This window comes from Somniosus microcephalus, chromosome 3 (genome assembly GCF_052327205.1).
Source record: "Somniosus microcephalus isolate GS21.2 chromosome 3, FLI_Smic_1.0, whole genome shotgun sequence".
NCBI classification, from domain to species: domain Eukaryota; kingdom Metazoa; phylum Chordata; class Chondrichthyes; order Squaliformes; family Somniosidae; genus Somniosus; species Somniosus microcephalus.
In genome coordinates this window covers 159220813-159244150 of record NC_140989.1, presented here as the reverse complement: position 1 = coordinate 159244150, position 23338 = coordinate 159220813, and the positions used below count along the sequence as shown (strand labels likewise).

The window sequence follows — 23338 nt, the reverse complement described above, 5'->3', positions numbered from 1 at the left end:
ATTAACATAAATATAACCATAATAAAGTGCATTGGCAGATGTGCAGGCTTTAGAGTTTATTTGTGGAGTTCAGTAGGATGACAGCCCTGGGAAAGAAGCTGTTCCTAAATCTGGTCATACGGGTGCGAATGCATCTGTAGCGTCTCCCAGATGGCAGGAGGGCAAACAGACTGTGGCTGGGGTGGGTAAGGTCTTTGATGATGGACCGTGACCTCCGTAGACAGCGTTTCTGGTATATGTGCTCTATGGTCGGTAGCCGGGTGCCGGTAATGCGTTGGGCAGTTTTGACTACCCGCTGCAGGGCTTTCCGGTCATAGTAGCTACAGCTGCCATACCATACTGTGATACAGTTTGTCAGGATGCTGTCTATAGTGCAGCGGTAAAAGTTAGAGAGGATCAGGGGTGATAGATTACATCCCTTCAGCCTCCTTAGGAAATATAGGCGCTGCTGGGCCTTCTTCACCAGAGAGGAGGTGTTGAGGGACCAGGAGAGGTCTTCCGTGATGTGGACTCCGAGGAACTTAAAGCTGTCCACCCTTTCCTCCCTGCTGGCTCTCACCCCCTCAACCAACATTTGCAGTGCTTCATCTGAGAACCTCGGGGCGGCCCTTGCCTTAGAATTGGACACAGTGGTTTCTCAGAAGATTTTGCACGTGGTGCAGCATCAACAGATCAACAAATCAACTGGTCACTTAGGGGAAAATCGCAATTTTTCAAACCTATCAGTGGAGGTGGGTTTGGAACCCATCCCCAACCCGCCTCCAGTGGGAAAATCACCCACTACGTTTCAATAGTTTACTGCCAGTGTTCTGACCTTGTATACATAGGCAATGTGATACGTGAAAGTATCGATATTGCCCAGCTTGCTGATTCCAATTGCAATATTTGACTTATTTAAATTATGTCCTCAGCTTTCTGATTTACATGAGCTATCTGACTTATTCCTAATCAAATGTCATAACAACATAACAATATAAGAAATAGGAGCAGGAGTCGGCCATTTGGCCACTCGAGCCTGCTCCGCCATTCAATAAGATCATGGCTGATCTTCTACCACAACTCCACTTTCCTGCACTATCCCCGTATCCCTTGATTCCCTTAGTATCCAAAAATCTATCGATCTCAGCCTTCGATATACTCAACGACTGAGCCTCCACAGGCCTCTGGGGTAGAGAATTCCAAAGATTCACAACCTTTGAGTGAAGAAATTTCTCCTCATTTCAGTCCTAAATGGCCGACCCCTTATTCTGAGACTGTGACCCCTGCCAGATTCCCCAGCCAGGGGAAACATCCTCCCTGCATCTACCTTGTCAAGCCCCTTAAGAATTTTAAATGTTTCAATGAGATCACCTCTCATTGTTCTAAACTCTAGGGAATATAGGCCTAGTCCACTCAGTCTCTCCTCATAGGTCAATCCTCCCATCTCAGGAATCAGTCTATTGAACTATCGTTGCACTTTCTCTAAGGCAAGTATATCCTTCCTTAGGTAAAGAGACCAAAACTGTACACAAAACTCCAGGTGTGGTCTCACCAAGGCCCTAGATAATTGTAGTAAGACTTCTTTACTCTTATACTTCAATCCCTTTGTAATAAAGGCTAACATACCATTTGCTTTCCTAATTGCTTGCTGTACCTGCATATTAACTTTCAGTGATTCGTGTACAAGGACACCCAGGTCCCTCTGAACACCAACAGTTCCCAATCTCTCACCATTTAAAAAAACTTGCTTTTAATCACAAGCCTTTGTGAGTGTCACAAAAATTCAGACTGACGTGATATCCAGTATCTAAATATTGACAGAAATCCTAACTCATTCCCAAATCAGTTGACAATTCATAAAATCTATGCTTAACGCCATAGTTGCCATTATCAGATGGTTTCATATCAAGCCAGAACTTACAAATCTGTGTTTCACAGATTTTTCTGCTTTACAGAATTGTGAAGGACGGATAGGTTACTTGTGGATTTTTCAAAACTGTGTTCCTATTTTGCTCGACCTACGATAGCTGTCTTCAAAAAATGTATCCATTATCCTTTTAAATTTGATAAGCTCCTTTGCTTCCACTGTCTCCGTGCATCAGCTGTTCCCCAGATTATACCATCTTCCACATGAGGAAGTTTTTAACTGTGTATTCATCTTTTCTCCTCTGAGACTAAATCTATGTCCCCTTGTCCTAGAACTTATGTTAACATTGTACATCATTCTGGGATCCAGTTTATTTATCCCATCCATTAACTTAGTTGCCCTGGTGTTAGCTGCGGCTCAGTGGCAGCAATCTCACCTCTGAGTCAGAAGGTTGTGGGGTCTGGCAGGTGAAGATCAATATGATAAGTACAAAGTAATGGAGAAAAAGCACGAGACACGCTTACTCAAAGAATGCTGTTGAACTAGCTAGGAAAGAGATGGAAAGCGGTTTAGAAGTGGCAATAAACTTAACACTAATATCAGTCATTGTGGTGGAATATTAATCAATAAGATTAACAGAACACTGAACTATATTGTCAGATCATTAGAGTACAGATCTGAGGTCATTATGTTGAAACTGTACAGTGCTTTGGTTAGGCTACACCTTGAATAGTGTGCTCAGTCTGTTCACCAAGACACAAGGGACACATCTTGAGTGAGGCCTGCAGGTGATGTACAGTTACCTGACATGACAAAGGCATACCCAGCCTAGTCCTCCTTACTAACAGTTGGGGACCTGTCAAGCAACAGCCTGACATAGTCAGGATCACACCTGTCGGCCAACATCCCAGAGTCCTCCATCACAATCCCTGGGTATGACCAGAGGTGGTGGCACAGTGATATACAGTCGGAAGTGGCCCTGGGAGTCCCCAACATTGACTTGAAGTCTCATGGCATGGGCTCCTGCTGATTACCAGCTACCACCGACCTTCTGCTGATGAATCAGTACTCCTCCATGTTGAACACCACTTGGAGGATGCCCTTAAGAGCACTGACTGGCCTGCAGCAGGTAGTGAGAGAACCAACTCGAGGGAAAAACCTACTCGACCTCATCCTCACCAATCTACCTGTCGCAGATGCATTTGTCCATGACAGTAATGGTAGGAGTGACCACCACACAGTCCTTGTGGAGACGAAGTCCCGACTGAGGACACCCTCCATCGTGTTGTGTGGCACAACCACTGTGCTAAATGGGGTAGATTCAGAACAGATCTAGGAGGTCAAAAATGGGCATCCATGAGGCACTGTGAGCCATTCACAGCAGCAGAATTGTATTCCACCACAATCTGTAACTAACATATCCCTCACTCTACCATTACCATCAAGCCAGGGGACCAACCCTGGTTCAATAAGGAGTGTAGAAGAGCATGCCAGCAGCAGCACCAGGCGTACCTAAAAATGAGGTGCCAACCTGGGGAAGCTGCAACACAGGACTCATGCATGCTAAACAGTGGAAGCAGCATGCTATAGACAGGGCTAAGCAATCCCACAACCAATGAATCAGATCATAGCTCTGCAGTCCTGCCACATCCAGTCATGAATGGTGGTGGACCATTAAACAACTAACGGGAGGAGGAGGCTCCATGAACATCCCCATCCTCAATGATAGCGGAGCCCAGCACATGAGTGCTAAAGACAAGGCTGAAGCATTTGCAACCACCTTCAGCCAGAAGTGCCGAATGGATGATCCATATCGGCCTCCTCCTGAGGTCCCCACCACCACAGAAGCCAGTCTTCAGCCAATTCAATTCACTCCGCGTGATATCAAGAAATGGCTGAGCACACTGGATACAGCAAAGGCTATGGGCCCCAACATCATCTCGGCTGCAGTGCTGAAGACTTGTGCTCCAGAACTAGCCGTGCCTCTAGCCAAGCTGTTCCAGCACATCTACAATTCTGGCATCTACCCAACAAACTGCCCAGGTATGTCCTGTCCACAAAAAACAAAACAAAACAAACCCAATCTGGCCAATTACCGCCCCATCAGTCTACACTCAATCATCAGCAAAGTGATGGAAGGTGCTATCAAGCAGCACTTACTCACAAATAACCTGTTCACTGATGCTCAGTTTGGGTTCCAACAGGACCACTCGGCTCCAGACCTCATTACAGTGCAAAGAAATTGTCGAATTGTTTATCGCTCAGCTCCTTCCAGTGAAAAGTGAGGAAAAGTAGAGAAGCAAAAATTTCAAACCTAGCCCAAGAAAAATAAAGCATTGTCATAAGTTTTAAAAAGTTGGATTTTTTTTGCATTTTCCATTTTAACCCCTGATATTGTTGTTCTTAGGCTATTACGTGGTGAGTTATACTTCGGAGGTGGATGACAAGCGGATAGGCCGGAGACTGATGGAATACAACAATGAGAACGCCACAGATGCCAAGGCAACCTCACATCAGTACAAGAACTGCACTGAGCCTGGTAAGAGAAACGTGCTCCCCGGGAGGAACAGTTCATCGGAAAATATTGAAATGTTTTGCGGCCTTTGATATTAGTACTGCTGTCTTTGTAGTGGAGTGACATGGTTCCTTGCAATATGTACCATTGCACCACATAGCCGGGTAACAGGCTCACACATTTGCTCTTTTAGGCATTGGGTTCCTGTTAGCAGCCTTACTGGTCAGAGTAGGTAGCCTTGTCCCCTCTGAGAGCGAGGGAAATTCAGGAGCGTTATCCTGGGCTGTCCTTGTGTATCTCTAAGTAAAGCCAGTTACAGGGCAACATTGGTAGAGATTTGGTGGTTTAGCCGCTCTATCGGTCGTGGGAGGGTGAATGGGAGAGGCTAACTTTTTAAAAAAAAATCATATATTTATGATGCTGTCATGCAATTTCACAGAAATTATCCAAGATTGTTTAGAATTGATAAATCGCTAAAAGCATTCTCGAAGACCTTGAGATTTCCTTTAAAGGATGGTACAGCCATTAGAGTGCCTCAAACTACTATGAATGTGGTGTCATTTATGCTACTTACCTTTTTGTAGTTGCAAATGGATTACTCTTTATTGAGATATACTGAAACCACAAACTTGCACTGCAGCAGGTATAATGCACACTTGCCATAGTATCCAACGTGCTGTTTCTGCACAAGAGTAGATGGTCCAAAGAGGTGACCTTTCCTCCATTAACTGAAGCAGTGTCATAGGGAACGAAATATTCATGAGAGTCTGAAGCAATAATCATCTTTTCTTCATCTGCTCACCTCCAGAGTTGACTGTATCAAACAAAATTGTGCTGTGATAATACTGTGCAAATGCTTTGGTATCTTTATGAAAGCCTTATGTCTGCTATTCTAATGGAGGCATTAGCTCATTCATTCTAAATGATATTGGGCTGGATCTTGCTGCTGCAGCAAGGCATCTTGCAGCGTAGGCCACTAGTTAGACTTTTTCCTGCACCCTTCAGCTCAAAATTGTTTTTGCACCGTAATGGGGTGGGGGGGAGGGGGCGGCGGGGTGGGATTGGGAGTGGGGGAGCAAGCACAGACTGACAGAGGCCCTCAGGAGTGTTGTGCAGCCCCGTGAATCACTCCTGCACCTCCTGACTCCAGATGAAGATATAAAGAAGAAACTGACCTACTTGTTGGCAGCCTCCAGCGATCCCTTTAAGGACTGCTGGTTAGGCCATAGCAAGAACAGGAAATCCTGAGTGCATGCTCCGCTCAGCACTGACAACTTTCCATGAAGGGTCCTTGAACGGGTGTTGGGCCCCTCATTAGCATATTCAAAGGACCCAACGCTTGTTTAAGGCGGCCGCCAGCTCTGCCTGAATATCGCCTGAGCCAAAATGGCGCCGGATGTATTTCAGGCGCCAGGGGGCGCTAAAAATAACGCTGCAAAATTGAAACCCTTTGACCACGTTTCGCATCTGAAAAACAGGCGCAACAAATTCCAATTTCTCCCCCTTTGTGTCTTTGCTTAATTTTTACTCTCTTGCAAATAACCAGCATTCAATAAAAAGGGATGGGCAGAAGAGTCAATTTTGTTCTCAACGCATCATAGTAAGAACATAAGAAATAGGAGCAGGAGTAGGCCATTTGGCCCTTCGAGCCTTCTCCGCCATTCAATGAGATCATGACTGATCTTCTGCCTCAACTCCATTCAAAGGCCCTATCGCCATATCCCTTGATGCCCTTACTAGTCAGAAATCTATCGACTTCTGCTTTGAATATACCCAATGACTGAGCCTCCACAGCCCTCTGGGGTAGAGAATTCCAAAGATTCACCACCCTCTGTGTGAAGAAAATTCTTCTCATCTCAGTCCTGAATGGCCTACCCTTTATCCTGAGGCTGTGGCCCCTGGTTCTAGACTCCCCAGCTAAGGGAAACATTCTCCCAGCATCCACCCTATCAAGCCCTGTAATAATTTTGTTTGCTTCAATGAGATTCCCTCTCATTCTTCTGAATTCAGGAGAATACAGGCCTAGTTTACTCAATCTCTTCTCATACGACAGTCCCGCCATCCCAGGAATCGATCTCGTGAACCTTTGTTGCACTCTCTCTATGACAAGTATATCCTTCCTTAGGTAAGGAGACTAAAATTGTACACAGTACTCCAGGTGTGGCCTCACCAAGGCCCTGTATACTTACAAGCTGCCAAACTTGCTGCTTTCCAAGGCGAGAGGTTCCCAGACATGCCAACTCTCACAAACTTATCGCGAAAGACGCGATTTCGAAGTAAAATTAAGCTTCACTCATGATCTTGCGATAGAACTGTGTATTTTTTCTCCCCTCGCAAAGCTGGTCATGCTCACCTTCGGATGTCAGTAATCGGTTAGTGATGGCCGAATGCACTTCCTGTCCAGGAGCAAAGGTCGGGGAAGCACTGCGGAGGAGGATAGTGGTGAGTCTGAGGCTCCGGGAGCCACTGCTCACACCGACCTCGTGTGCGTTTCTTTTTTCCTCTCTCTCTCCCCGAGGGAGCCAGGGTGTGGCGACAGTTGAACTTCTGCAATTTCTTGAAAGTGGCGCGAATGTAGCACCGCGTGGGGGAATGAAGTGCGGTTCCCGGCTCAACGTAAATATACTACACACAGGCTCATTAGCATGTGCCCGAGTGTCAATCAGAGCCGCTACCACAGCAGCCCTGCAAAACAAACTATCTGCATACCTGCATGCAACCAGCACCCACTTTGCAGCTCAACCAACTCCAGATTAAGTTTAATTAAACTGACTTCAAACAATTTGTAATTTTCTTTTCTTTCTTTGAAACGACAGCGATGGGGGAAATCAATAATTAATTAATATCGATTACCCATTTACAATTATCAAAGAAATTGCAAGTGAACCGGACTAGGAACAAAACCACTTGTGTAGATTTTGTGTTTTATTTTAAAGTTTCTGGGGGAGAAATTCGGTATCGCCCCATTTGGGGGCAGTAACTTTTGAAAGCTGGGGAACTTCGTGCCAGGCACTAATGATTCCCAGCTTTTTCTAAATTCGGTGTTTGCGCTCCAGGTAGGAAGTGGAGCGCTAAATCAAACGCTGCACCTCCTTCCTGGAGAGCTAAAGAACGCAGGCGGGGTGGTAGTACAATGGACCGTGCAGCGCTGCCGTGATCTGAGGCTCCTTCCCTCCCTCAAAGGGAAGGGCCACCGCTGCAGGCTCTGCATTGGGACCAGTTAGCTGGTCCCCAACGGCAGCCGTGATCCGGCCCGATCAGCCCCTGCACTCCAGCAGAGTGCCGGGCTGATCGATTGCGGCCCAGGAGAATTGAAAAAAATTGAAGAAAAGCATTTTAGAAATTTTCCTACTTACCTCGGCAACCTCTCCTTTAACTTATGCCCCCGAAGCGCCCGGCCTCCCGAACAATGCCTCCTGCAGCTGTCGGTGTTGTCGCCCAGTGATGCTGCAGGGGGCAGGACCGAAGTTCGGGTCTGGGGCGCTACCGGGGCGATGCGCAAGGCAATGACATCACAATCTCTGGCCGCAGGAGATTGTGACGCTAGTGGTTACCGCTGCCACAAACCTCCCGGCCAAGTTAGCGGGAATCGTTCATCTCGCCGCACCCGGGCGGTAAGTTGTTAGCGCCCCATTATCGCCACCCCCCCCCACCCCCCCCCACCCCCGAGGTTATAACGGGAGGTGCTAAGGAGGCCAATTTCTAGCCCTGTGTGTTTTAGATACATTTTGAATTAAATCAATTAAACGTTGAACAAACCACGTGTAAGAGCCTAAGCATAACTACTATTTTACTGAAAGTGAAAAACACTGGTTGCCCCCATGTTAGCAACGGGAAAATAAACAAATTTACACGTGCTTGCCTTTTTTGGGGGGGCACAACTACAGTTATAAAGGAACGTAAATGATGAACTAAGCCACTAATGAGGTTTATATATCAAATGTCAATCTGTATTGGTTTATGTTTGACAAAAATAGCAACTCACGATTTTTATACCAAATCTCTTGAATTTTAAGAGTTTGTCTCTTGATTTATGAGACGGCGGGGTTGGCATTACTGGATTCCAGAACTGGTGGATGGAAGAGAGATCTCAGACCCATCTGGGTGTGTTTTCTGAGAATGAGCTGCAGAGAAACAGGCTAACTTGTTTATTGTAAATAAGCGAGGTTCCCCAGGATCAGCTGGACTGTAGTCACTGAAGCAGTCTGATCATTTGAGTCCCGCTCTCTCTTTTTTATTCTCTTTTGTTTTGTCTCTTTTCTTCACTTTATTTTTGTTTTACGTCTCTTGTATCTGAAGCCTCTCTGGTAACAGTCAGGGCGAGTTGGATACAATCTTTTACTGGAGAAAGGAATGGAGCCTTGTTACAAAAAAAAACATGCGCGGGCAAACTCACACAAACCCATCCACACTCGGTAAGAAATGTGAGAACCATGGTGGTTCACATATTGGAACAATTACAAAGGCTTTTCTTGAGGAAGTTAAACTATTTTATGTTTGAGCATATTTCTGCTGATGTTATTGCTTCTCATGCCGCGAGTATGAAGGGTTTTGATAAGATAAATAATGGGAAACTGTTTCCACTGGCAGGAGGGTCGGTAACCAGAGGACACAGATTTAAGGTAATTGGCAAAACACCTGCAACGTTTACTAGAATGATACCAGGGATGAGGAACTTCAGTATGTGGAAGACTAGAGAAGCTGGGGTTGTTCTCCTTAGAGCAGAGGAGGTTAAGGAGATATTTAAGAGGTGTTCAAAATGATGAGGAGTTTTGATAAGGAGAAGCTGTTTCCACTGGCAGAAGGTTGGTAACCAGAGGACACAGACTTAAGATAATTGGCAAAAGAACCAGAGGGGAGATGAGGAGAATTTTTTTCACGCAGCAAGTTGTTATGATCTGGAATGCACTGCCTGAAAGAGTGGTGGAAGCAGATGCAAAAGTAACTTACAGAAGGAAATTGGATATACAATTGAAAAAGAAAAATTTGCAGGGCTATGGGGTTAGAGCAGGGGAGTGGGACTAATTGGACAGCTCATTCAAAGAGCCAGCACAGGCACAATAGGCCAAATGGCCACCTTCTGACCTGATTGATTCTATTATTCTAGTAAGCTTTCACCAGTCTGAGGCTGGACTCCCACCGTACAGGGCCAGTTCCATTCATTTGGATCCCACTTCGGAGACCTGTTAACAAAAGTGAAATTCAGGGCCTGCTAAGGTGTATCTTGTACAAATTCATACTAGGAGTTCTACATATATATATAAACCTGGTGTGAAATTGTTTTTACATTGAATGAAAGTTGTAAATTACAACTATTACCATGCATGCCTGTACTTATGATGCATTGAGATAAAATGATGCTTTGCACACACATTGGATACTTTGTTTATTGGATTCAGCAGCGATGCCCAGTCCACCAGAAAACTGGCCATCAAAACAATGAGGTCAGGGCGAACGTAGAATTATAAATTCAGATCTTCCATAGATACCATATCGCTCCCATAAATGGTCTGAATGTCTTTTCTCGGAGTTGACTTACACTGACCTATATCTACTTGTGCAAAAGTGTAACTCGAGTGTAACAATAGTACACCCTTGTGACCTGAAGCAGATATTTGTGTCTTTCCGAGTGTCCTCTTTCAATCTCCCCGAAGGCGGTGAAATGAAACACTTGGTGAACATACCGAGCAGACAGTTAAGATCAGATTCGCCAAGTTCAATCAGTACAACTTGTGTTTGCATAATGATACAAAATAATGAAGATGCTACACTTCCCACATCTGTGGGCTGTCGGACGTGACTTAAAAGAGAGATTCCTGACTACGCTCTCCTGCATTTCCATTGTCCTGCTATCTTTAATTGTGTCATGACTGTCTTGAAACATTCTGTTTCAAAAACCTCCCTGACTACTTGCCAGTGTTCCTGTTGCTGTCTGATCTCCGTCTGTTCACAGCCAAATGGATCAAAGACTTACCCGCACAATGGGCATGAGGCATGTTTCGGTTGCTGAGACAGTCTTAACAAATTGCTCATTATAGTCTTTGGGGAAACAACATCAATACTAGCTCTTCAGCGGCTTAGCTGCCTATTATGGAGCCATTTAAAAAAAAAGCTTTTATGAATAAACTGCTTTCAAAAACCCAACATTTAAAGTAACTCTTTTTCCAAATCCTTTCTGTACAAAAAGAAAATCCCAAAATATGTCATAAAACAGTCTATTGAAACAATGGGGTCAAAGGTGAAAGGACAGCATTATAGTTCAATGTAAATTAATCTCTTTGAATACTCCCCTGGATAAATGCACTGCCGAGTATGGAACAGTCATACAGAGCAGTAAAGCCCTGATTTATGCTGAGGTAGCTGATCTTAGCTGGGTCAGTGGTAGAGGAGCTACAACTGGCCTCAGGATCCCTGCATTATGAAGGGGAGTGGGTCAGGGGAAATCAGCCAGGATTCCTGCTTGCTATTTGGTCACCTATACATAGAAGGTGTGTGCGTGTGAATGGCAGGTGAAAAAGGATCAGGCCTCTAATGATTTAGTCTGCTGAGGAAGAAAGAAAGACTTGCATTCATATAGCACCTTTCACAACCACTGGACATCCCAAAGTGCTTTACAGCCAGTGAAGTACTTTTTGAAGTGTAGTCACTGTTGTAATGTAGGAAACGCGGCAGCCAATTTGTGCACAGCCTAGATTTTTGTGCTCGAGTCTCTGGAGTGCGACTTGAACCCACGACCTTCTGACTCAGGTGAGAGTGCTACCCACTGAGCCACGGCTGACACTGTGATGGCAAAGGAGGTGTCTTCTACTGCAAATTATCATAGAAGAGATGATTATGAGGCAACTGGGGGAGGGGAAGGATAAGGGAACTTATCTGCATCATATCAAAGTGTGTTGTGAAATGTAACATAAATAGAACAGAACTCAGCTTAATTTGGACTGCCTTATAATGTCACCATGTTGGACAGAAACAATACATCATACTGTATGTGGTGACATTGGCACTGTTAAATAATGTTGTATATCTGCAGTATCCAGGGCTAGACAAGAATCTATAGACCATGTGATACCGACGTGGAAGGTGTAGTCCATGTGAGATGTAATGTAGTCTGATCTGGCTGGAATCAGCAACTGTTTATTGTTTTTAGCTATCTTTTACTTTGATAACCCTGCAAACACTTAGTCCTAATATAATAGTCATTCTTGGTTTATGCAGCCAGATAGTGGCCCATTAGAAAAGGGATCCTGCAATTTTGATGAGGAATCACATTTAGCATTCCATGAGTGCACGGCCTCTAAAGTATTAGTTTCATTCAGTTCTTATTTTTGGACCTCTTAGTCTGGGTCAGGAAGTGTAACCTCAAAACAAAAGAGCTGCTCTTGAAACTGGTGCTACAAGTTCCTTCTAATCACATATCTTTTGTTAATGGCTACCAGTTAGGTATTGTTCAAGTTCCGGAAAACAGTGTACTTTCCCCCCCATCTCCTTAAATCTGTTCTTCTGAAAGCAGTGACTAATGCTCTCACTAGTTCAACAGGCACCAGTTGCCCTCAGGAGAGGAGGAGGCCATGTGTAAAAGCAAAGTGCCGTGAATGAATACTGATAATGAAAGGGAAAAGCAGCTGCTTAAACCCGAATTTAAAAAAACAAATACCGAAATGGGAAGTGAGCATGACCGTGAGTGACGAAACTTGCAAGACTACAGGATTAAATGTGCTTCAAAATGTTTCTTAATTAACTGTCTGCCTGGGATGGACAAGGTGAAGGTAAAGTGCCCTGGTTATCAAACACAGAGCATGCAGCTCTTACAGCTCTTGCACAGGCTGAATTGCAACTTATTCTGAAACTCTACTGTCAAATCACATCTAAAACCTGAAGCATTCATTTACTTCACCAACAATGACTACACTTCAAAAGTACTTCATTGGCACTGAAGTGCTTTTGAACATCCTGAAGTCGTGAAAGGTGCTATGTAAATGCAAGCCTCTTTGTTCCTTTTTAGTTTTGTTTCTCTTTGACAATCATCATGTGAATGATGTCAGTCCTGAGGAATGGAACTGTTTCATTTTGAGCACCCTAGTGTCTGCATTAATCACTTCCAGGTCAGGTGTAGAATCATAGAATCATACAGCACAGAAGAAGGCCATTCGGCCCATCGTGCTTGTGCCGGCTCTTTGAAAGAGTGACCTAATTAGTCCCACTCTCCTCTTTCCCTGGAGCCCTGCAAATCTTTCCCCTTCAAGTAGTTATCCAATTCCCTTTTGAAGGTTACTATTGAATCTGCTTCCACCACCCTTTCAGGCAATACATTTCATTTCAGATCATAACAATACACTACTTAAAAACATTTCTCCTCATCTCGCTGTTGTAGAATTTAGATGTGAAATAAATTTCTCTATATTTTCCGCCAACAACAGCAGCAACCTCAGAAAAACACTCCAACTGCACCAGTGGGGGCTCTTTCCCATTTCAATTTCAGCCATCCTGTGACCTCTGAGTGAGATCGACAATTAGAGGTGATGCAATTGTGCAGGCACTGGTCTATCAGCTGTGATGTCGGTTCAAATCCACCCCAGAGTCTCTGCTAGTTGTAAATGCTCCCCAGGAATTCAGTTTGCACACTTTTATCGGGTTCTGCATTGGCCAATAAAACAACTTGCATTCATTTAATTAACATACCTGTATCTCTTGATAACAAATTCTCCTCATTTCACTGTGGCATATTTATTGTGGTTGAAAATAAATCATTTTATAAACTTAGCAGTTTCACATTCACGACAACAATTGCTTCAGTTTTCACTGTTTTATTTAAAATCCACAGTCCCTGTGTTGTGTTGCTAACTCCTCCATTTTTGAACACACAGAGTGGAGGTGAAAGATGGTATCATGTCATTAAGACATATTTACAAATAGTAGGTTTGTATTCTTGGGCCTTTATTACAGGCCTCATAACACTAATGGTGTAAGATGTGGATAGATATTTAAGTCAAGTTATGAATACTAGCATATCTCTTGTGACCTTGCTCATGATTAGTTTAGGATCTGGACTGTGGTTTTTAATGTCTACTATTGTCCCACTGCAGCCTGAACATTACAGTGAACTGCTCATCGTTGTACTCTAGCAAATTAATTAACTGACTTGAGGTAACAATATTACTGATATTCAATGATACAGGCCTTCCAGACATAATGAGCTGGACGTTACTCTTTTGGATGGAGTATCAATGGGGCGATACTTGTGCCCACCTTTCCTATTCCGCCCAATCCACTTCCATGGGTTTCCAATGCAGGGCGGACTCGCCAGCCGGATTCCCGCTACCAAGACAGAGCCCGACACTGCTAACTAGGAATATTGGGCAGTGTTGTAATGGGATCGCAAAGAGGCTATGAAGGACCTTAAAAGGGGCAGGAGAGCCCCAAAGATAAGAGCTAAATTTGTTTTTGTGTTGGCTGAAACAGGGACCTAAAAAGGTATGGCATAGAAAGAAAGAAAGACATTTATATAGCGCTTTTCATGACCTCAGGACACCCCAAAGCAGTTTACAGCCAATAAAGTACGTTTTCAAGTGTAGTCACTGCTGTAATCTAGGGATACGCAGTAGCCAATTTGCGCACAGCAAGCTCCCACAAACAGCAATGAGTTAATGACCAGATAATCTGTTTTAGTGACATTGGTTGAGGAATAAATATTGGCCAGGACACCGGGGAGAACTTCCCCAGCTCTTCGAAATAGTGCCATGGGATCTTTTACATCAACTTGATAGACGGGATCTTAGTTTAACGTTTCATCTGAAAAACGGCATCTCCGACAGTGCAGCGCTCCCTCAGTACTGCACTGAAGTGTCGGCCTAGATTATGTGCTCAGATCTCTGTAAGATCAACCAGTCAACCACTCTGTTATTTTCTTACATCATTGCATTTAGTTGTGGGGAAATATCATACCTCAATATGCACTTTATTTTTAAAAGAACCACCCTGCTCCAGTCCTCTTTACTTACCCTGGGTGGGTTGCATGGACATCAGCAGTCCTCTGATACCTTATCCAAGTGGCGATTCTCTGTGTGTGAGTTCGACAGTGAGTGACTGTAGGCTCTTCAATAATGGTGGCTTCGCAGCCTTGTTTAATCCTATCCTCACCTGGTATAGGCATAACTGGAGTGAGAACTGCGGCTGTTTCCCCCTCCCCTTACCCCAGAGACAAGGAGGAAAATTGCAGCATCCCTATCACTTCCCCAGGCTAATAATTCAACCGGGGAAGCCCTCAGTCTGTATGGTTGAGCTCATGACGTGGCATGTTTACTTAGCCAGCCATTCGAGGAGCCATCCCTGTGCACTTCACATGTACAGCAGGTGGTTTGTCTGCTTTCTCATGCAATGGAGCACTTGCAGCTTCTGAAAGTTGGAGTTTATCCAGCTATGAAAAGACTGGCATGTAGTTTGCTGTTAATTACTTTGTCAACTAGCAAGCCATCATATTATTTATAACAGCAACTGATGATGGTTTTGAGGTTCACATGTTGTGTGAAAGGTGTCTGGCCCAACTGAGGCCTACTAACACAGTCTGCACCATTATACCCAGCCCATTCTGCTTTACCCGTACAATTTTTGTGCCACGTTTGAAGTGAATTTATTCTGAAAAAAGACACTTTGACATACTGCCCTAGAAATTCAGTGGGCTGCGCCAGCAGTTAGCGCCTAAAGAGGGCACTCAGTGGCTTTAGCGCCACTGGCCGTGCCTCCCGCGATATTGAGCTGGGGCGCTAATGGCGGCGTTAACCTGTTGCGCTGCGCCGCCTCCGATGACGTCATCGGTGTGCGCAGCGCCCCGTTACCGCCCCGATCCCGATACTTGGCAGCGGCCGCCTCTGTAGCGCCGTTCGCAAATGGCGCCCGGTTCACGGGGCCTTCCTGTGGCGGCAGTGGCGCAAATTAAGGTGGAGGTGCGGGGCGGCCGTTTTTTCCGGCGGCCGCCTGCCAGCACCTCCGTCCCCGGCCTCCTGATCGCCCCCCGCGGCATTGCCGGCTGTTTTCCGAGAGCCCGGCACTTCTCCTCGGTGCCGGGCTCTTTTGCCGGCACTTGCGATCTCCGATTGCGTTGGTGCAGGCCCCTCCCCCTTAAGAATGGGAGGAAGGCCTGCAGTACTGCAGCGTGCCGTGCCGCAGCGTGTGGCGCTGCGGCACGTTGCGCTGCGATATTCAGTTTCAGCGCCCTAAGAGGGACGCGGAGCGCCTCGAGCCTCGCTCCGTGTCCCTCTTAGGGCGCTCAAGCTGAATTTTCGGCGGTCGCTACTGCTCCAAATGCTGCGCTAAATCCAGCGCCCAGGCGAGCTTGGCGCCCCGTTTGCTGCTCCACCCAATTTCTCCCCCACTGTGTTTTCAATGTGAAAAAGATCTGTTAAGATGCAATAATTGCAGTGTTTCTGGAAACCTGCATGAATAGTTACCTTTAGGTTAGAAGGAGCTTTTTCTCAGGAAACTTTTCTCCTTCGTCTTGGCAGTCGGAAGAAAGATTTGTTTCATTTTCTTCCCCCATTCTCCTGAAGGGATTGACTCGTGCTGGGGTGTGTTTCACTGGAATCCAGCTGCTCGCTAGTACAGGGCGCACACATACCCCTGCAGTTCCCAACAGGTTCAGCAGCCCTCCTGTGGCCCTTTGGTTCTCAAGACTCAGCCGCCTGGCTTTGTGTCCCAGCAGCACTGACACCACGGTGGCTGGGGGAGGCGGGGGGTGATTTTAAACCTACCCGCCCAGCGCAACCCAGAGCCACTGCTGATTTTAAATCTCCTCTCCCTGCATCTATCCCACTAGAGCTGCCTCCAGTTTTAAGTCAGCGGTGGGACTGATGTTGGGAGTCCGAAGTGAGAGTTGCCATTTAAATATCACAGCCCATGAGGAGCGAAGCCACGGCTAGTAGGAGTGCACTGGAGTGAATTTGCTGCTGGGTCCTCTGTCTTTGGAGAGATGACTGCACCAAGTGAAAGCAGAGGGAAAGTAGAGCCTGCATCCAAGATGGCGCCAGCCTCTCCCCCCCACCCCCTCCCTGCTTAATTTTAACTCCAAGCAGGGATGTAAACTTTTCATCTTACGTGTGAATTTATACAGTAATTTTTGCTAATTAACATGTAACCCTGGATTTATCAAAGGACTGGTATTCCTCAGCAGATGGTGCTAGAATTGCTAATCTATAGAATTATGAATGCCTTGAGCCATAGGCACTGAGGGGGGTTCTACCACCAGCATTCTGCCAATAAGCAATTATTTCATTTGTTTGGGGCGGGGTGTGGGAGAAGGTTGTTTCCAAAAGATTATGGCTCCTTTTATTCCACTCCATTTTCCATAAGCGGGGAGTTCAAGAGCTTCATCTGTGTCTTTTGCTCTGTTTACCTGCGACCAGATCTCCTCTCACTTCACAGTTTGTCACGTTGTCCCAAATGTCACGGTCCCACCAGTACCCTACGGTTGGAGTTGCGCCAAAGTCACTCTTAATTATATTTTTGAGGCTTTCTTCCAAAGGGCAAGGGTCTGGCTTGGATCTTTTGTGTTTTTTTATTCATTCGTGGGGTGTGGGCGTCGCTGGCAAAGCCAGCATTTATCGCCCATCCCTAATTGCCCTTGAGAAGGTGGTGGTGAGCCGACTTCTTGAACCGCTGCAGTCCGTGAGCTGTTTCCCTAGTACTGTAGTTTGATACAACTGAGTGACTAGCTAGGCCATTTCAGAGGACAGTTAAGAGTCAGTTGCTGTGGGTCTGGAGTCACATATAGGCCAGACCAAGTGAGGACGGCAGGTTTCTCTCCCAGAAGGACATTAGTGAACCAGATGGGTTTTTACAACAATACGGTAGTTTCATGGTCACCATTACTGATACTAGCTTTTTATTCCAGATTTATTTAATTAACTGAATTTAAATTCCACAGCTGCCAAGGTGGGATTTGAACTCACGTCCCCTGGATTATTAGTCCGGGCCTCTGGATTGCTAGTGCAGTAACATAACCACCATTCTACCGTTCCCGTGAGAGTCAAGGTGAGAGACATCTGAGCTGCACATGGAAGATATTTCCACTTTAGGCACCTAAATCAGAGGCTATCACCGGTTATCACGCAGGTTTCTCATACAGGGCCCGCACATGATCACTGTGAGTGAGTTTGTACTCAGTAAGGGGCAGTTTTGTGTTATGGGCCCCATTCCATTTGGGAACTGGATTGACATGCTGGCTGAGCTGGATTAAAACCAAGTGAAAGGACAATGCAATCTCATTGTGAGCCAGTGCTCACAGGCCCTCTTGGATACCCATTGCTTGCTTTGAAGAAACTGCAATAAAGTTGCCCTGATCTTACCCCACCCGCCAAGTACATATCATTTTTTTCCATCATTGTTACTTAAATGTTCCTAAGCATGTTGAGCCATTTAGAAGCTTGTGTTTTGTCACTGTCATTGTTATTATTTGGGGGGAAAAAAGCTTGTGCCAGTACTTCTGATTTGGCATGATTTTTTCATCCGAGATTTAAAGAAGATCGAAGGGACTGTGCATGAAGGTGAAGAGGATCTCGAGACTTTTTATTGTTAAATAGAAATTAAGAATATAAGAACATAAGAAATAGGAGCAGGAGTAGGCCATTCCGCCCTTCAAGGCTGCTCCACCATTCAATGAGATCATGACTGATCTTCTACCTCAACTCCACTTTCCTGCACTATCCCCATATCCCTTGATTCCCTTAATATCCAAAAATCTATTGATCTCTGCCTTGAATATACTCACGACTGAGCATCCACAGTCGTTTTGGAACTAGGCTGCTTGGTGACATAACAGCTTGCCAGGTGTAATTTAACATTTGGCGGGCGATAGTGTAAAATGAGCGATATCGGCTTGGCCACTCGTTCTACATAGAAGTCAATTAGAAATTATATTCAGAAGGGGTGCAGTACAGGCATCTGAAGTGATATCACCCGTTTTACATCATCACCCAAGGTCAAAATGACAGAATGACATCTTGGAGCACTTTAGAGAGAAGGAGAAAAGAACAGGGAGAATGGGAGCAGGGCTGAAGGAGGCAGATTGCATTTTATGTGTTCTCAGGATATGGCCGATGCAGGAAAAATCGTATTTATTTCCTGTGTCTAGTCTCACTGAGCAGGTGGTGCTGGGCCTTCTCCTCGAACCATTGCAGTCCTGTTGCTCGTGCTGCTCCCGTGATGGAGAATGCCAGAATTTTGACCCAGTGATGATGAAGCAACGTCGGTATATGTCCAAGTCAGGATGGCGTGTGATTTGGAGGGGAAATTGCAGGCAGAACGTGATGGTGTTCCTGTTGTATTCCTCGTCATTCTCAGCAGTAGAAATTGTGGAGGTGGGGGTGCGGGAGTGAGGGGTGGAAGCTGCACCTCAGCCATTTTCCATTGGGGGAGGGGAGAAGGCGGGGCGAGGAAGGGGTGAATTGTTCCCTTCCCCCACAGCCAGGGGCCAGAGCTGGGGTTGTTCCTGCGCTACGCTGGGAATCCCAGTGCACCCTCAGAGAAACTCTCAGCTGCCGAAAGCTGGTTGGTATTGTTGAGTCCTGCAGAGACTCCAGGAACTGCCCCAGAGGTCTTGCAGCCAAATGCAATTTATCTTGGAGCTCCCACTTTGCTAATGGCAACTCGAGGTTGATGCAACCTCACAGGTGTGGGTTGCCTAGCGCTGTAGTATGGGATGGGATCTGGCGTTCTTGACTTGTGGGAGGTTCGGGCCCACTCCACTGCTGTTCTGGTGGAACAGCCTTGCCTGGATTTCGGGCCTAAAGTCTTTAATTTCTTGTGTATGGTACACAGGATACCAACAGCTCTGTCTTCTGCAGTATACAACAAAAGGTCATGTGCACGTTGCTGCTAAGTGTTGGTATTGTTGATTTTTGGCGGATTTGCACGTAGCTGATTTAGTTCCAAAAATCCTGAGGGGACAAGGTGCGTGCTTAAACTCAGCGTGCTCCAGACTGTGAAAAAGCATTTGGCAGGAGCAGGAAGTGTCATGTGGCTTTACCTGATGTCATTGCCTGTCGGCATGTTCTGAGCTGTCCTGTTGCACAGCAGGGATATATTTGCTGAACCTAGTCAGTAATAATAGCGATGAAGGAATTTTTATTGTAAACACGGGACTGTGCAGCTGCTGTGACACCCTCTATGCCCCCACCCCCTCACTAAACTGTGGCCACCCAGTATCCATTGGGATTGCTTCTGCAATAACTCACTGGGTAAGCTGCACTGAAAATACGGACCAGGAAAAACACAGCTTCAGTTCCTGGCCTGTGTGGAGTTTGTTGATCTCATCTGTGATGCTGGTGCCTCCCTGTTTATTGAGCAACCAAGGTGAATGTGAAAAGGCGAGGGCCCGTAGCACAGGACACCACCAAGGTTGAAAAGAGCAGCAAAGACAATGAGATAATCGGAAAGTAACGACGAGGTGGCACCAAGCTTGGTTTTTACCAGCCAGCCGACCATAGGAGGAAGCACAAATGGAAGCGACTTGAAAGATTCATTTGGCCTGGAAAGAAAGCCGCGGGAGTTTCCCGGTTGTTAGAAATGCCGTCGGCGTCCTGTTTGACGTAACAGGACCCCAATTTGCGAGGCACAGGCGCCACCCTGCAGGTTAAGACGGGAGATGGCAGGAAAGGCCTGGGTTCTCGAGTGGGTAAGTAACCTCATTTTTAACCGTGCACCAACCCAGATTCTGCCGGATGGGTAGGGTTAAAATCGACCCCTGTGGTGCAGTATTGAGCAAGTGCTGCACTGTCAAAGGACCCGTCATTCGGATGAGACGTTAAACCGAGGTCCTGCCTACCCTCTCAACTGGATGTAAAAGATCTCAAGGCACTATTTGAAGAAGAGCAGGGGAGTTCTCTCAATGTCCTGGCCAATACTTTGCATTCAACCAACATCACTAAAACAGAATGCAAATCCATTGGCAGGGTAGGCGCACCAACATCAGTGTTCTCGCTCAGGCCAACATCCCCAGCATCGAAGCTTTGACCACGCTCAATCAGCTCTGATGGACAGGCCACATCGTCCGCATGCCTGATACGAGACTCCCAAAACAAGCGCTCTACTCGGAGCTCTGACGCGGCAAGAGATTGCCCCAGGTGGGCAGAGGAATCGCTTCAAGGACACCCTCAAAGGTTCCTTGAAAAAGTGTATCATCCTCACCGACACCTGGGAATCCCTGGCCCAAGACCACTCAAAGTGAAGGAGAAGCATCTGGGAAGGCGCCGAACACCTCGACTCTCTTCGCCGGGAGCAAGCAGAAGCCAAGCGCAAGGAGCGCACATCAACCCAAGCACCCCACCCACCCGCCCCTTCAGCCACCGTCTGCCCCACCTGTGACAGAGGCTGTAGGTCCCGCATTGGACTCATCAGTCACCTGAGAGCTCATTTTTAGTGTGGAAGCAAGTCATCCTTGGTTCCGAGGGACTGCCTAAGAAGAGAAGAAGAGAAAACAGATTACCTGGTTGTTCATCTCATTGCTCCTTATTTGCTGTGTGAAAGTTGGCAGCCATATTTGCCTAGAAGACAACGGGAACCACACTTCAAAAAGTACTTCATTGACTGTGAAGTGCTTTGGGACGTCCCGGGGATGGGAAAGGTGCATTGCCTTCTCCATAACTGAGCTCTTCAATGAGGAATCTACATGGAGCTGCAGAACGTCAGCAAGGAGGTGTCGCTGAGAAAGCAAAGGAGCAAGCTGTCTAAGTTCCTTTTCCAGCTGTGACAGGCTTATACATGTCACTGTTTGTGCAACACGCTTTGCATCAACGGCCCTCCCTCCATCGTTCTTCTGCCCTGGAATAAATTGTCATTCCCTGTATTTACACAGCAGACCAAATATCCTGCCCTCGCCCCGCTCCCACCTCCTACCCCCTCTCCCCCATACCACTGCTCCCAACTGCACGTCTTTCCCAGAGGTATAAAAATTCATTAGTCTGCACAGGCAGCTGCTGGAGTGCCACCATATCTTATTCTCGATAATGACTCTGATTCTAGCGAGTGCTACCACAGTGCTGCATGTATGTTCTACTGTACGACCTAGTCTTGGGCATCTTTTCATGGCTGGAGGTGGCTTCCCGCTGTCTTGTCTATGAAGGATTGAAGTGGCGTTGAACCTCTGAGCAAAGGCCTGAGATGGCCTAAACCTCTCTGCTTCTCTCTCATCCTTTAAAACCTACTTCTTTTGTCCTGATATCTCCTTCTGTGGCTCGGTATCAAATTTTGATTGATAACGTTCTTGTGGAGCACCTTGGGACATTTTGTTATGTTAAAGGCGCTATATAAATTAAAGTTGTTGCTGTGACGTCAGTGGGGTGGTGGGGGGAGGGGTGGATGGAGGGAATGGTGTGGTTTTGTTGTCATCACAAGAGGCAGTGACGTCATCCATTGCCAGTTTGTGTCTGTTCATGTTCCTGGGGGAGCAGACTCCCTCCCCTCCCCGCCCCCCCGCCCCCCCGCATGGCGCCAATGACATTATTGCATTATTGAAGTCCCTCCATTCAGTTAGAAAATGTGTCCTAGCAGGATCTAAGATTGTATCTCAAGGTCTGCATGGCAGCAATCCGAGCATTCGTGAGAGATGCCGAGACTGACATTAGAGCCTCTGTTGTGGGGACTTCCACTACAGATGTCCTCAGAATTGCCTTGCGCGCCAAGATGGCCTGCAGAGTTTCTATCCTGTGCAACAGAAGACCAGACCTGCGGGATAATGTGCACGGAAATAAAACTGGGTTCAGCAGACATTGTCAGGTACGTCATGCTGGGGACCACAAGAAAGTCTTCCTTGGTCTCTTGGGCTGTGCTTCTAGGAAGGAACATAGGAACAAAAGAACAGGAGCAGACCATTCAGCCCCTCAAGGCTGTTCCACCATTAGATCATGGCTGATCTGTATCTTAACTCCATTTAACCGCCTTGGTTCTGTAACCCTTAATACCCTTTAAACAAGAATTATCAATCTCGGGTTTGGTCTCTTGGTCAGTGGTCCTGTGTTTAGTGGCTGCTGGGAAGTTCGAGACAGATTCTGATTGGCTAAATTGCAGTACTATGAGATTGATCACGTCCCCCAAAACCGCGTCTAAAACATCCCCTCAGCCCACACACGAGATAGATCAAGGAAATGAAATGCAGAGCTGCTCCGACAGACACGCACTGGAAACTACAACAAAGAGCAGCACCTTTATCATTTGTTGCATTACAACCAATTGACGGGTGCTCGGTGCGATTGCGACGGTCGATAGCTGGTGCAGCAGTTCTTGATCGCTCATTCGACTGAGAACAACTGCTTCTGCGCTGATGAAGGAAGGAAAAGAGGAAAGAGTTAGCTACAGGCTTTGAGAGGTTTCAGCTCCAGAAGTGAAAGTCAAGGTCAAGTGCTATGACGTTTAAGGTAATTGGCAAAAGAACCAGAGGTGACATGAGGAAAAACATTTTTACGCAGCGGGTTGCTCTGCTCTGGACTGCACTGCCTGAAAGGCTGGTGGAGTCAGATTCAGTCGTAACTTGCAAAAGGGAACTGGATAAATACTTGAAGGGGAAAAGTTATTAAGGGCTATGGGGAACGAGCAGGGGTGTATTGGATAGAGCTTTCAAAGAGCCGGCACAGGCACGATGGGCCGAATGGCCTCCTTCTGTGCTGTATCATTGTGTGATTCTATGATTCTAAGTGGGGGAGGGGGAGTAATTTTGAGTTTGGGCGATAGTGTAAAACATGGACATAAAAATGGGGAGAAATATAAAACGGACTGCCGATTCGCCATTGTTCGTTTTACATTATTGCACAAACTCAACATTATTCCCCAGGAGTGTACCAACACCTTCGAGAAGGAAGAATGAAGTACAGGGAGCCAGAAGGTATTCTGCACCGCTCACATCCCAAGTAACCAACAGGTTTTTTTTAGGATCAGTGGTATCTTGAAATCATTCACTGTTCAAAGTATTCCAAGAATGGAATAAAAACAAAATT

At 46.2% G+C, this 23338-nt stretch overlaps 1 protein-coding gene across 2 annotated transcripts in view; it reads left to right on the top strand.

Moving 5' to 3' along the window:
- Positions 1-23338, top strand: part of slc24a3 (solute carrier family 24 member 3) — a 688381-nt gene that overhangs the window by 57122 nt on the left and 607921 nt on the right. For both annotated transcript variants that reach the window (XM_085981789.1, XM_085981787.1), the window contains exon 2: positions 4254-4385. In XM_085981789.1, coding sequence (XP_085837915.1) covers positions 4254-4385 — 132 coding nt within the window. The remainder of the gene's footprint in view (positions 1-4253; positions 4386-23338) is intronic.